This window comes from Papio anubis, chromosome 7, assembly GCF_008728515.1.
Source record: "Papio anubis isolate 15944 chromosome 7, Panubis1.0, whole genome shotgun sequence".
NCBI classification, from domain to species: Eukaryota; Metazoa; Chordata; class Mammalia; order Primates; family Cercopithecidae; genus Papio; species Papio anubis.
In genome coordinates, this window is record NC_044982.1 from 14415451 (window position 1) to 14429904 (window position 14454).

General features: G+C 37.7%; 1 protein-coding gene across 2 annotated transcripts in view; it reads right to left on the reverse strand.

Annotated features, from left to right (window-relative positions):
* Positions 1-2595: 2595 nt before the first annotated feature.
* The window catches only part of CPSF2 (cleavage and polyadenylation specific factor 2), a 40553-nt gene continuing 28694 nt past the window's right edge, over positions 2596-14454 (reverse strand). The window contains exons 10-16 of one of the 2 annotated variants that reach the window (XM_031667893.1): positions 10843-10943; positions 9972-10172; positions 8670-8822; positions 7410-7635; positions 6019-6318; positions 4042-4176; positions 2596-3633 (exon numbers count right to left, since the gene is read on the reverse strand). In XM_031667893.1, coding sequence (XP_031523753.1) covers positions 3541-3633; positions 4042-4176; positions 6019-6318; positions 7410-7635; positions 8670-8822; positions 9972-10172; positions 10843-10943 — 1209 coding nt within the window. In that variant the 3' untranslated portion in view covers positions 2596-3540. The remainder of the gene's footprint in view (positions 3634-4041; positions 4177-6018; positions 6319-7409; positions 7636-8669; positions 8823-9971; positions 10173-10842; positions 10944-14454) is intronic. The other variant, XM_031667894.1, reaches the window with a different exon arrangement.

The following is a 14454-nucleotide window of genomic DNA, read 5'->3' on the forward strand; positions in this document are numbered from 1 at the left end:
TGAAAACATATGTACATACAAAAAAAAAAAAACTTGCACATGAATGTTCACAGCAGCATTCTTCTTAATAGCCAAAATTTGGAATCAACTCAAATATACATCAACGGATGAATGGATAAGTAAAATGTGGTATATCCATTCAATGGAATAATATTCAGTCACAAAAAGGGTACTGACACATGCTACAACAGTGATGCACTCTGAAAACACTATGCTAAACGAAAGAAGTCAAACATAAAATATCATATATTATATTATTCAATTTTTATGAAATGTCCAGAAAATGCAAATTCAAGGAGACAGAAAGTAGATTAATGGTTGCCAGGGGTCATAGGAAGGGGGCATGAGGAGTGACTGGTAGTGGGTATGGTGTTTCTTTTTGGAGTGATGAAAATGTTCTGGGATTATATAGTGGTAATAGTTGTACAGCTCTGCAAATATACTAAAACCAATGAATTGTACACTTTAAAAGAGTGAATTTTATGTTATGTAAATTGTATCTCAATGTTTTTAAAAAGCCAAATGGCTCACCTTAAAAAATGGATTTCCTCACTTCTGTTTCAGGCCACCAAGATATTTCTAAAAATATAGAAATGTTTACAATGATATTTGACATTTATAATCCTACTGCAACAAATACTACAATCAAATTTCTTTTTAACCAAATTATTTGCAGATATCAGTTGATAGTCCACATGTTATACCTATACTTGCTTCTAAATAATAAAGATCTGAAAATTCCTTCTACAGCCATACCACCCTGAACGTGCCCCATCTCATCTGAAAATTCCACTGAGTTCATGATTTATCTCAGTCATTTTTAAAATTTATATTTTTCTGAAGTAACAGAAGTTAAAACAAAGTCTTCATTTGAGAAATTTTAGTAATATTGTCATCTAGAAACAGGTAAAACTATTGCTCTTGCAATGACTATTATTTAGCACAATCATCTTAAGGCAATACTTTAAAATTTAATTCCTGTTCATAGGACAATAAAAAGGTGAGGCAAGAAACAATTTTTCAGTATTGGTATTCATGTTAGTCTGTTCTCACACTGCTATAAATAATTGCCCGAGACTGGGTAATTTATAAAGTAAAGAGTTTTAATTGACTCACAGTTCAATTAGGGAGGTTGGGGAGGCTCATGAAACTTACAATCGTAGTGGAAGAGGAAGCAAACACGTCCTTCTTCACATGGCAGTAGGAAGAAGTGAAGAGCAAAGTGGGGGAAATCCCCTTATAAAACCATCGGATCTCAGGCTAGGTGCTGTGGCTCACGCCTGTAATCCCAGCAGCACTTTTGGAGGCCGAGGCAGGCGGACCATCTGAAGTCAACAGTTTGAGACCAGCCTAACCAACATGGAGAAACCCCGTCTCTACTAAAAATACAAAATTAGCCGGGCGTGGTGGCACATGCCTGTAATCCCAGTTACTCAAGAGGCTGAGGCAGGAGAATTGCTTGAACCCGTAAGGCAGAGGTTGTGGTGAGCCGAGATCGTGCCATTGCACTCCAGCCTGGGCAACAAGAGTGAAACTCCGTCTCAAAAAAAAGAAAAACCCCATCAGATCTCATGAGAACTCACCATCACAAGAACAGCATGAGGGTAACCGCCACCATGATTAAATTACTGCCCACTGGGTCCCTCCCACAACACATAGGGATTATGGGAACTATTAACACAATTCAATTTGGTGGGGACACAGCCAAACCGTATCAGTATTACAATACAATATGTAAACCAGATGCTTTAAACCATAAAACAAATTCAGATTTTCTTTCCCCTGGAATATAAATAGCACTACAGGGCTTAATCTATACAGTAATAAGAGTTAAAGTGAAAATTTTCCAAAGCACTAAAAAGAAAACATACTCTTTATATCTGCCTTTTGTAACATTGTTTTGTATATCTGGTTTTCCATATCAAAAGTCTGTAAACTTTGCATTAACACTATAATCTACAATAGAAGCTTTGTAAGCATCTGAAAGAGAATGAAATAGTAAGTCAACTCTGATATTACTGGGTTGTTCCACACATAGTTAAATAAGAATATCGATCCTTCCAAAAATCTAAGGGTAGGCCAGTTGTGGTGATTCATGCCTGTAATCCCAGCATTCTGGGAGGTCTAGGTGGATGGATCGCTTGAGGTCAGGAGTTTGAGACCAGCCTGGCCAACATAGTGAAACCCTGTCTGTACCAAAAATATAAAAATTAGCCAGGTGCAGTGGCATGTGCCCATAGTCCCACCTACTTGGGAGGCTGAGGTGGGAGAATCACTTGAACCCTGGAGAAAGAGGTTACAGTGAGCCAAAATCTCACCACTGCATTCCAGCCTGGCTGAGTCTGTCTCAAAAAAAAAAAAAACAACTAAGTGTAAAGAAGAGGGTTTAACCATTTGAGAAATAAACATCAAGGTCTGCCATGATTAAGCTACCTTCTTAAAAAGCATTAATGGATTACAATAGTTTCAATAGTTTACATGGTTTTCACTCCTTAAGTTCAATGAAAATTGCATATATTGTTTTTACTCTTGAACACAGTGGTTTATACTATATCAGGGTGGTTAGTCACAAGAAAGACACAAACACAGAAAGGGTAACCTTATCCAACTTCAGTATTATTTTAGTAGTAATGTGTATAAAATCCAACCACTGCTTGGGTGACCTTAGGAAAGAGCAAGCTTAAGAGATGAAAACATTTACACCTTTTAATTAAATTATACTGTCACCACATAAAAGTGTGAGGTTCAACATTTGTTTTCTTAAAAACAGAGCACTAAACAGTTTAATACAGGACCTAACTGATGGCTAAGATGTTTCTAAAAGGTATGCAGAACCCTTAAGACTATACTGCATCAAGGAGTTCTTTTGAATTATGTATATTCAAATGATGGTGTTATAATTTACATTGAAATGCCACAACAAAATCTTGATAAAACAAGATATAGGAGAAATAAAAATTGATTTCTGAACCAAATGTGTAGTACCTTACCCTAGAGTAAATCACTGGGAAATATAGGCAGAAAACAATTGCATATTCAAACTGGAAAGAGTCAGAGCACATATGCTTTTAAAAATAAACTTCAAAAAACTGTTCTATCAGTTTAGGTTTGTTTTTTTTTTTTTTTTGAGCATGTCTTTTCTAAATAATTCTCACTTATCATTCCAGAAAATATAACAGTTTGTAAGAACTCATGCAAAAATGTTTCTCTAAGGCCATGAATTGGTTTGCTAAGTTGCATTGTTTTATTCAAGTAAAAAGCCCTTCTAGAACAAGGAGTCTGTAGAGAAAACCAATCACCTTCAACTCTCGGGCCTGTACACCTGTTAGGAGCTCTGTCACTCTGAAAGCCAAAAGATAGAATGCTCATTTGAGCATTTGCAAAATGTTCTCTATTTATATTTTTAAAAATCTAATACATGTAAGTTTTTCTGGCAGATTCTTTCTGTATGTTACAAAACAAAACATCAAAAGCTCAAAGTAAGATAAGAATCCCTTTTTCTTAGAAAGGTCAAGCAGATCCTTCTTGACATCATGTCTTTTACACAATGGCATATTGTTCATATAAAAGGTCTCTTATCCTATAAAAATCTTGACAAAGGCAGCCTTCTAATCCAATGCGTCCAGTTTCCGTCTAGAAACCAAATAAAAAAAAATTCTTTAGTACATTTTCTATTCATTAATATGCAGACATAAAAACTGAAATATATGAAATAGATTACTTTATGATTGGTCAGGACACAGGTTGCTCTGATTCACAGCATATGGATATAATACTGAAGTCATGAATTTTACATAGACACATAAATGTCAGAGGATTCAAATAATTAAAATTTACTACAAAATTTTATACCATTTCTTCAAGAGTCTTTCATAAGCCTTCAAGTCAGTAAGACTTCTGTAAGCCTTTGAGGTCATGATCATGAACATAAATTACTGATCTTCAGTTTTGTGAAAATACCAATCAAGAATTACAGAATTTCAAAATGACAAGACATCAGAAGTATGTGTTCAATTCAGCCCTTATTGAAAACACACTTACTCTGCGGACTGCTACTTGATTGTTGCAAACAAGTACACCTCCTACAAATTCAGCTTGAATCCCCTCCCGTAAGAGAACTTGCTTGAAGTCTGACAGTCTTGGTTCATTCATAAAAACTGACTGATGTCCAGGAACCTTAGGTAAAGTCAAAGGGGAAAGAATAACTTCAAGTAAAACACCAGACATACAACTGTACTGAATAAAGTAAAATACTACATGATCTCTAAGAGATTTTCTATTATTCCCTGAAGTCCTCTGACAGATCATTTCAAGACTGCAAATCACATTCCAAGTTGTTATTCTACATTTTACCCCATTATTTAACATTTACAACGCCCTTCACATTTTCTGTTTCACAATCAGTTTTGTTAGTCATGCCTCATCATAACAGAGACGTTTGGTAATGCTATGCTCTTCACTCATCCACTTGCCTAACGGGATTAACTAGAGTGCCATGGGCAGGACTGAACCAAATATTCATTTTCTAGATCCCAGTCATTTGCTTACTTCAAAGGACAATTCCTCCCTCATCCCATTTTCCCTGTCCCTCCTTCCTCAGAGCAAATGCAATGGATGCCACAGGTTCTACAATCAGTAAGGAAAGTGGTTCTTGCCTAATGCTGCTGCTTTCTGCTTTAACATTACTTTGAAGAGCTTTAGCTTTAGCACAGAAGAAAAAAAATTCTAATTCCTCCTCCCAATTTTGAGGGTTGTACTAGAAGGGAATCTAGCAACAGAGGCTGTCTCTCTATTCTTAATTTCATAGTAGGGCTGAAGACATCACTTGACATGCATGTAAGATTCATAGTTTTAGTATTTTTCCAAGTTTAATTACCTAGAATCTTTGCTAGTTAACTAGATATCTCTCAAGAATATGTAAATGCTAGATGAAATTGAACGTACACTTAATTAAAGATTTCTAACTATATCAAAACCAAAAGTTATTTGAACTGAATGAAACATAAAAAAAATGGAGTGTATGACTTTCGGCTGGGGGCGGTGGCTCACACCTGTAATCCCAGCACTTTGGGAGGCCGAGGTGGGTGGATCACCTGAGGTCAGGAATTCAAGCCCAGCCTGGCCAACATGGCAAAATCCCATTTCTACTAAAAATACAAAAACTAGCTGGGCCTGGTGGCTCATGCCTGTAATCCCAGCCACTTGTGACACTGAGGCAGGAGAATCGCTTGAACCCAGGAGGCAAAGGTTGCAGTGAGCCAAGATCATGCCACTGCACTCCATCCTGGGCAGCAGAGCAAGACTCCATCACAAAACAAAACAAAACAAAACAGAAAACACACCAGTATGACTTTCTTAGAAAACTATAAATCTCCAGACTGGAAGCAGGCAGGTGATCATCACAATCATCAAACTTAAAATTTAAAAATCCATACCAAAAAAACAAATCATGAAACAATTATGTACCTTAAAAGATTTGCTAAAGATATGTCATTCCTTAGCTGTATAGAATTGATATATACACAAAGACAAACACGCAGAAGCACGCTGCAAGTTCTCTTTTTTAAAAACTCCAAAATCAGCCCAAATGTGAGACATATTTTATGTTCCAGACAGGGTCTCGCTCTATCATATAGGCTAGATGCAGTGGCACAATCGTGGCTCACTGTAGTCTTGAACTCCTGAGCTCAAGCAATCCTCCTGCCTCAGCCTACTTAGCTGAGACTCCAGGCGCATGCCACCATGCCGGCTAGGTTTTTGACAGGGTGTCACTATATTAATCAGGCTGATCTAGAGCTCCTGGCCTCAAGCAGTTCTCCCACCTCAGCCTCCCAGAGTGCTGGGATTACAGGCGTGAGTCACTGCCCCCAGCTGACACATATTTTAAATGGTTAAAAATATAAAAGGTTCCACAGACCCACTTAGTTTTGGAAGGGGGAAAAAAGAAACCAAAAGACACGAAAACTAGAAGGATGACAAATTCAGGAAGAAATCAAAAAAGCACATGTTTTTTTTTACCTCATGAGGTGGCAACGGTTCCAAAGTAGGAATGATTTCACTTTCTTCACCTGTTTCTTTTTCATCATCTCCGAACAGACTTTTCATGGCCTTTTGTTGTGCTATAACACTAGAATCTGAGGGAGCGTCCACTTGCATCTCTGAGTCTTCTCCATCATCCTTTAGTTCTCCTTCTTCTAAAATAACCCCTGTGTCCACTTTGGAAACTCTCATATCTAAGACACCATCTATCCAAGCTAATTCAGCATCTTTTGCCTTACAAAACTGAAGAGAGCTGACAAGTGAGTCTTTTAATCTCACCTAGATATGCAAAGGAGGGGGAGAGAAATAAAACCCACAGAATACAGATTAACAAATTAAATATAACCTATTATCATTTTCTGCCTCTGGTAATATGTTAAAATTGGAAAATCTTTCACTCATCTGAGCCTCACAATGACCTGCAATGACCTCATTACCTTGCAGATCATTGGGCCCCTGCCTACTTTCCAAAACAGAGATTCTTAACCCTGACTACAAAATGGAATCACATGGCAATTAAAACAAAAAGTATATCAGAGCCTCATATCTAGTGTTTCTAACATAACTGGTAAGACTAAGACCAGAACACTGAATCCCTCTGACCCTCACAAAGCTCCCCAGATGATTCTCATGTGCAGTCAAGGTTGAGAACCACTGATCAGTCCCATCCTCTAGTACTTGGCATACTTCACTAGGTACCGAACTGCTTGTCCTTTCAGAATTTCACATCTCCATATTCTTGGAAGGGTGCTTCTTCTTACTCTGCCCAGAATAAATTTCCTGCCTGATATGTGCACATCCATTTCTTCCAGATATAGACATCACTCCAGCCTTAAACTGACACCATCTCCCATTACCAGACAAAGTTTATCTCTCTACTGTGCTAGTCCTATATTCGGCATCCGTCTCCATTTGTTCCAATTAGGAGTAGAACCTTGATATCCGGGAATTCTTCTAAAACTTTTTAATTCTTAAACAATCATTTTCCTTACCTCTGTACTTTTGCAAATATGGTTCCCTCTGCCTAGAATGCTCTTCCCCCACTTTTCTACTCCGTCTGTCCTGATAACCCATCTAAACATCAGTTAGGATTAGTTATCACTTCCTGCAGGAAACCTTTTCTAAACCTCTAAAGGTGGGTGGTTTCCCCTCTTAATACTCTCATAGCATCCTATACTTCTTCTCAGAGTCACAACAACGTGATAAATGGTATTTCCTTGTTCTAAGCCCGATACAGTATCAGGACTGCTAGGGCAGGAGACCATCCCTGTCTGTCTGTCTCACACATCTCTGTATGTCTAATGTTACCTGTCCTAACCTGCCACAAAAAGTACTTATTTCTACTCACTGGCAACTCCTGGCATGTTTACCTGGTAGATGTGAGTTTCACTCGTGGCATCAACTGTTTCATGCAGCTTTGGCATGTATACTTTAATATCTTTCCCACCAAAGGCGCGACAGCACTCTGCCAGATCCTGACTGGCCTCTGGTGGGCCATGGACGATGATCAACTGTCGTGGTTTCATCTGATTAATGATTTTTTTAATGGAATCCCCATCAGAGCGTCCTTCATAGTCTATGTAGGTAACCCGGGCTCTGTAATTAGATATGATTATTCAAGGTAACTTTTCTCATAATTCTAAAAAAAAAATGGCTTTTATCATGTATATAACATATAACACTAGGATTTGAGAAATACACATGTGTTATAGTATCTGTATGATTTATCTTTATTTATTTATTTATTTATTTATTTTCTGAGACTAGGTCTCACTCTTTTGCCCAGGCTAGAGTGCAGTAGCATGATCTTTGCTCACTGCAACCTCTATTTCCCAGGTTCAAGCAATTCTCCTGCCTCAGCCTCCCAAGTAACTGGGATTATAGGTGTGCACCACCACGCAGGGATAATTTTGCATTTTTAGTAGAGATGAGATTTCACCATGTTGGCCAGGCTGGTCTTAAACTCCTGATCTCAAGTGATCCGCCTACCTTGGCCCACCAAAGTGCAGGGATTACAGGCATCAGCCACCATGCCCAGCCCTATCTGTATTATTTAGATCTTATCTACACCCAAAAATATATACTAAATGATATTACTGAACAAATTTTGTTCTCTGATGACTTAAAAAAAATTCCAAAATGATCATTTACTAGCATTATTTAACTAAGTAGAAAGCGGGGGAAAAAGGTTTCTAACTACTTCAGATCACAACAGTATTTTCCAGACATTAGGGTCTTAGAGTTGTTTAAGTCACGGAGTATATTTTATGAAACAAGCAGTGACTCAGAAAAATTAAACTGTGAGTTACACTATTCCCTTTCACCTGCTTACAGACTAAAAAGGCCAGAAATAATTTTTCTTCATATAAATGGACAATTTAATGTTACAATTTAAGTACACCCCTCACCACCAATTCAATTACTTTGGCATTCAAATACCATTAATGAAGAGAAAATATCATGCCACCATATTTCGCAAGTCTCTTCATACAAAAATAAATTAAATTTTAAAAGCACAAACTTACTAAAGAATATTCAGAAATTTCACTTGAAATAATGTAAATTATATAATTCAAATGCTTGAAATTTTATCTTATAATCTATTTTCAAAATGTCACAGAAGCACTTACTTTATTTCAATAGACTCTGTTGTAGAAATACATTTAGTAGGAACATCAGATAAATCCTGATCCATGGGTTCATCTCCATTTGTCAAACCAGATTCTAATTTGCTTTTTTCTTCTTCAGTAGCTTGAAGCTCTGGCACCAAGAAATCCTCTGGTCTAAATAATAAGTCTCTAATTAGAAGCAGTAAAAAAGCAAGCTAATACTACATAACATATATAACTAGTAGGCGGCATAATTTTTGGAGTCCTCACATATCTCAAGATTTAAATATACATTTCATCCAAAGCCAATGAAATTTGATATCAACTACCAGATGACTGTATGTATTGCGTTTTTTGTTTCTTATGAGATGGAGTCTCGCTCTGTCACCCAGACTGGAGTGCGGTGGCGCCATCTTGGCTCACTGCAACCTCTGCCTCCCAGTTCAAGCAATTCTCTGCTTCAGCCTCCAGAGTAGCTGGGATTACAGGTGCCCACCACCACACCCGGCTAATTTTTTTGAATTTTTAGTGGAGACGGGGTTTCACCATCTTGGCCAGGCTGGTCCTGAACTCCTGACCTCGTGATCCGCCCGCCTCGGCCTCCCAAAGTGCTGGGATTACAGGCGTGAGCCACCACACCCAGCCTGTATTACGTTTTTCTTTTTCTCTCTTTTTTTTTTTACACAGGACAGTAGTGTTTTCAAATTTGCAATTATAACATGTGATTGCAGTTGTTTTTCTAATTATGAGTATAGATTTTGTAAATTTTCCATGGTTTCACTCATGCTATATCATATTCCTCTTAATCTCATAAAACTTGTATAATACTTAAGACATAATCCATTGGTAATGCAATCACCAGTCATCCAAAGTTCTCTCTTTTTTTTTTTGAAGATAGAGATGGGGGTCTCACTATATTGTCTGGGCTGGTCTCATACTCCTGAGCTCAAGTGATCCTCCCATCTAGGCCTCCCAAAGTGTTGGGATTACAGGTGTGAGCCACCATGCACAGCCCCAAAGTTCTTCCTATTCTACATCTTCCTCTCTTTTTAAGTGGGGAAAAAAAGTCTTGATCATGTGATCATGTTTTTAAACCTTTACACAACTAAGTCATAAAACTGCCAGTTTTCTCCTAATATTCTCTGTTTCTCAGCATCTCTATTTTTATGTTTCAAGTTACAAGTCTTCTGTGTCTTCAGTCTGAGGTACTCAGAAGCTAACCACGTACATGTGACTAGAAAGATCAAATTCATGAACTGAAAAATGATAACACAGTTAATACCTCCAATTCGCAAGAGAGAAAAGTTTGTTTTGCTCACATACTTGATAATCTCTCCATATTCATCCCATTTAATTCTTTCTTCTGGGGCAGGAAACATAGGATAGGACTTTTTTGCCTGTTTGAAAAAACTTCCTTTACGACTGCCTTCACCTTTCATCATCAAGTCATGCTTCGTCTTATGAGCTGATGGCTGGTCAATATCTTCCTCAATGTCACTCTCATCACTGGAATCTATATCTGCCCTAGGAGGATTTTAGAATAGATCGAGGTCATAAAGTTTCAAAGATATTTTAAATTAATATTTATCTATTTATTACTGAATCAATCCTCAATATTAATAATTCAGTGTTAACTCAAATGATAATATACAGTTATGTCGGTCAACAACAATGGACCACGTATACAACAGAGGTCCCATAAGATTACTGTACCTTTTCTATGTTTAGATACATTTAGATAAACAAATACTTAACATTGTGTTACAATGGCCTACAGTATTCAGTACAGTAACATGCTGTGCGGGTTTGTACCCTAGGAACAATGGGCCATATCATAGACCCTGGACACACAGTAGGCTATACCATCAAGGTTTGTGTAAACATTTTTCCTAATGTTTGCATAATGACTAAATCCCCTAACAACACTTTTCTCAGAAGGTGTCCCCATCATTAAGTGAAGCATGACTGGAATAACATTCAATATTATTGGACTGACATTTTATAAAACATAACAAATAAATGCATAATAATATTAGCACTGACAGGATCTGGTATTCTAGACATTTGAAAGATGTCTGTAACAAAATTAAGTCTTATGAAAACTTAAAAATATTTTTAATGAAACATTTAAGTCAAAGACACACTCTTCTTAAATTGCATCTATAAGTTTGTAATCTGTCTGAAAATGACTCACTCTTTTGACTGCTCAAGCTTTTTGGCAGCTTCTTTCTTTAGTTTCTCTTTTTCCAAGTATTCCTCAAGTTCTTTCCCTTCAAGCTTCACACGTTTCCTCAACTAAAAAAAAGTAACAGATGAAAGGAAATGTTAATATTAGGGGGTTAAAGCAGTGGGATATGAGATACACCGCATCTCTAAATTGCTCTGTCATCTTTAAACTGATGTTTTTCCTCTGAAATTAATCAAGTTTCCATTACATGCAATTATAGGTCCTACTTAGATTAGTATTAAAATTGAGCTGTCACACATCATCTAGAATGGGTTTAATTTACATCAAACTGGTTGGTCAGGCACAGTAGCTCACACCTATAATCCCAGCACTTTGGGAGGCCAAGGTGGGAGGACTGCTTGAGGTCAGGAGTTCAAGACCAGCCTGGGCAACATAGGTTGACTCTGTCTCTAGGAATAATTTAAAAATTAGCTGGGAGGCTGGGCACGATGGCTCACACCTATAATCCTACCACTTTGCGAGGCAGGAAAATCACTTGAGTTTGAGACTAGCCTGGGCAACATAATGAGACTTCGTCTCCACAAAAAAAAAAAAAAAAAAAAAAAAAAAGCCAGGAGTGGTAGCACGCACCTGTAGTCCCAGCTACTCAGGCGGCTGAGACTGAGGATCACTTGAGTCTGACAGAGCAAGACCCGGTCTCAATCGATCAATCAATCAAACTGGTTAAAAATCCCCAATCAGGAAAAGAAAATACAGATAAGCATTTTTATAATTTGGAGTAGGTGAGGCCCAAAAGCCATAACAAGAAACAAATAAATGCAGCAACATGAATGAAGAAAATCTCCCTTTGACATTTTAAACCTCATAAAATAAGAAACTGTAAAGAAAAACAAAAAAGAAACAGAAAAATATCTTTAGCACTGTGACCAACAAAAACTATTTTTTCCTAAGAGCTCTTCCAAATGAGTTAAGAAAAGGATGATCAACACATGAAAAAGGACAAGATACTTAGAAAGGCAATTTACAAAATAAGAAAGACACATAACTACTGGCCATGAAAAGACCCTTAACTTTACTAATTTCTGAAAAGTACAAAATATAAAAAACATAATTGTTTTCATCTATGAGACTGGCAATGCCATACATGGGAAAAGAGCACCTTCTTCCATTGTCTGTGGGAAAATTAGTGCAACTATGTTAAAAGGCAATTTGCTAACATCTAAAAATAAAAATTTATCATTTGACACAGTATTTCTACTTCTAGGAATTTATCCTACTGAAACAATCACAAATGTGTAAAAAAAAAAAAAAGTACATTAGTATATTGCAGCAATGTTTATAATAGTAAAAAACTGGACAAAATTTTAAAATCCATCAAAATGGAACAATTAAATCAGTAGTTCTCATATATTTATCTCAGGACTACCTAAGACTCCTAAAAATTAGAGAACTCCAAAGAGCTTTTTGTTTTTGTGGGTTCTATTTCTGAATGTCTACCTTATCAGAAATTAAAACTGAGCAATTTTTAAAATATTTATGTTCATTAAAAAATAATAAAACCAGCCGGGCATGGTGGCTTATACCTGTAATCCTAGCACTTTGGGAGGTTGAGGCAGGCAGACCACCTAAGGTCAGGAGTTCGAGTCCAGCCTGGCCGACATGGTGAAACCCTGTCTCTACTACAAATACACAAAGTAGCCGGGCATGGTGGCACATGCGTATAATCCTAGCTACCCAGGAAGCTGAGGCAGGAGAACCGCTGGAACCTGGGAGGCGGAAACTGCAGTGAGCCACGATCGTACCATTGCATTCCAGCTTGGACAACAGAGTGAGACTCCAGCTCAAGAATAAATTAATTAATAATAGTAATAGGCCAGGCGCGGTGGCTCATGCCTGTAATCCCAGCACTTTGGGAGGCCGAGGCGGGTGGATCACCTAAGGTCGGGAATTCGAGACAAGCCTGATCAATATGGAGAAAGCACATCTCTACTAAAAGTACAAAACTAGCCAGGCGTGATGGCACATGCCTGTATCTCAGCTACTAGGGAGGCTGAGGCAGGATAATCACTTGAACCTGGGAGATGGAGGCTGCAGTGAGCCGAGATCGCACCATTGCACTTCAGCCTGGGCAACAAGAGTGAAACTCTGTCTCAAAAACAAAATAAATAATGATAAAACCACATGCCAACATTAACAAATTTTTAAAAAAATAATTACATTTTCCAAAGCAAAAAAAGATAGTGTGAAGAACAGCATTATTTTATTTTTTTGAGACAGGGTCTTGCTCCATTGCCCAGGCTGGAGTGCAGTGGTGCAATTATAGCTCACTGCAGCTCAATCTTCCAGCCTCAAGCGATCCTCCCACCTCAGCCTTCTGAGTAGCTGGGACTACTACAAGCACGCACCACCACTCCCAGCTAATTTTTGTATTTTTTTGTAGAGACCGGGTCTTGCCATGTTGCCCAAGCTGGTCTCAAACTCCTGGAGTCAAGCAATCTGCTCTCCTCAGCCCCCCAAAGTGCTGAGATTACAGGCATGGGCCACTGCACCTGGCCAATAGCATTATTCTATATCTTTTCAAATCTCTTTAACGTCTAGCTCAACAGAAGACAGCTGGATTCTCACATTTGCTTCTCCATTCACTCTCTTGCAATATGCTGTTTTGGTTAAAGTATACGAAGAAAATCCAGGCTTACACACATGTATAGTTGGAAAGGGAAAAATATGTAAATAGTCCTTTCATGGATATTATTCTTCGATACTACATTAAAACTCAGAAAGTGGTAGTTCCTTAAAGGTTAGTTTTAATGCAGAACCTGAAACCATATGGATAGACTTTTTGTACTCTGTTACATTAAATTTTTTTTTTATGTATCTTACACTCTGTGGGTTTTTTCTTCATTTTGAGACAGGGTCTTGCTCTGTTGCCTATGATGAGTGCAGTGGCATGATCACTGCTCACTGCAGCCTCGAACTTCCGGGTTCAAGCAACCCTTCAACCTCCCAGCCTCCTGAATAGCTGGAACCACAGATGTGCACCACCATGCCCAGCTAATTTTTTATTTTTTGTAGAGACAAAGTCTCACTATGTTATCCAGACTAGTCTTGAACTCCTAGACTGAGGCCATCCTCCTGTCTTAGCCTCCCAAAGTGCTGGGATTACAGGCGTGAGCCACGGTGCCCAGTCTGTACCTTAAATTTTGAATGGATCTTTTAATTTGTGCATTATTTTGTCACATACTTAATTGGTTATTTAGAATATACTAGTTCACCAGGTTATCCAGATCTTACAAATGTTGACAATATTTTTAAAATCACATTTGCAAATATCACCACCAATCTTATCAGAAGTCTTTTCAGTTTAAGTTGTCAATCTCACAGTGCTGGGTATAAGTTTTCCAAAATTCTAAATTTTCATTTGAAAGTTAGAATTTTATCAGATTTAAGCCAACAAATGCTGTCAATTGTTTTCTTTAGAGTGACAGGCTCAATGTATTAATTTTCAAGAAAATGTCTGCCAAACACCCAAATCTGAATGACCCTGTCATTATTTCACATAAAAATGGTGTTCCAGACTGGGCACAGTGGTTCATGCCTATAATTCTAGCACTTTGGGAG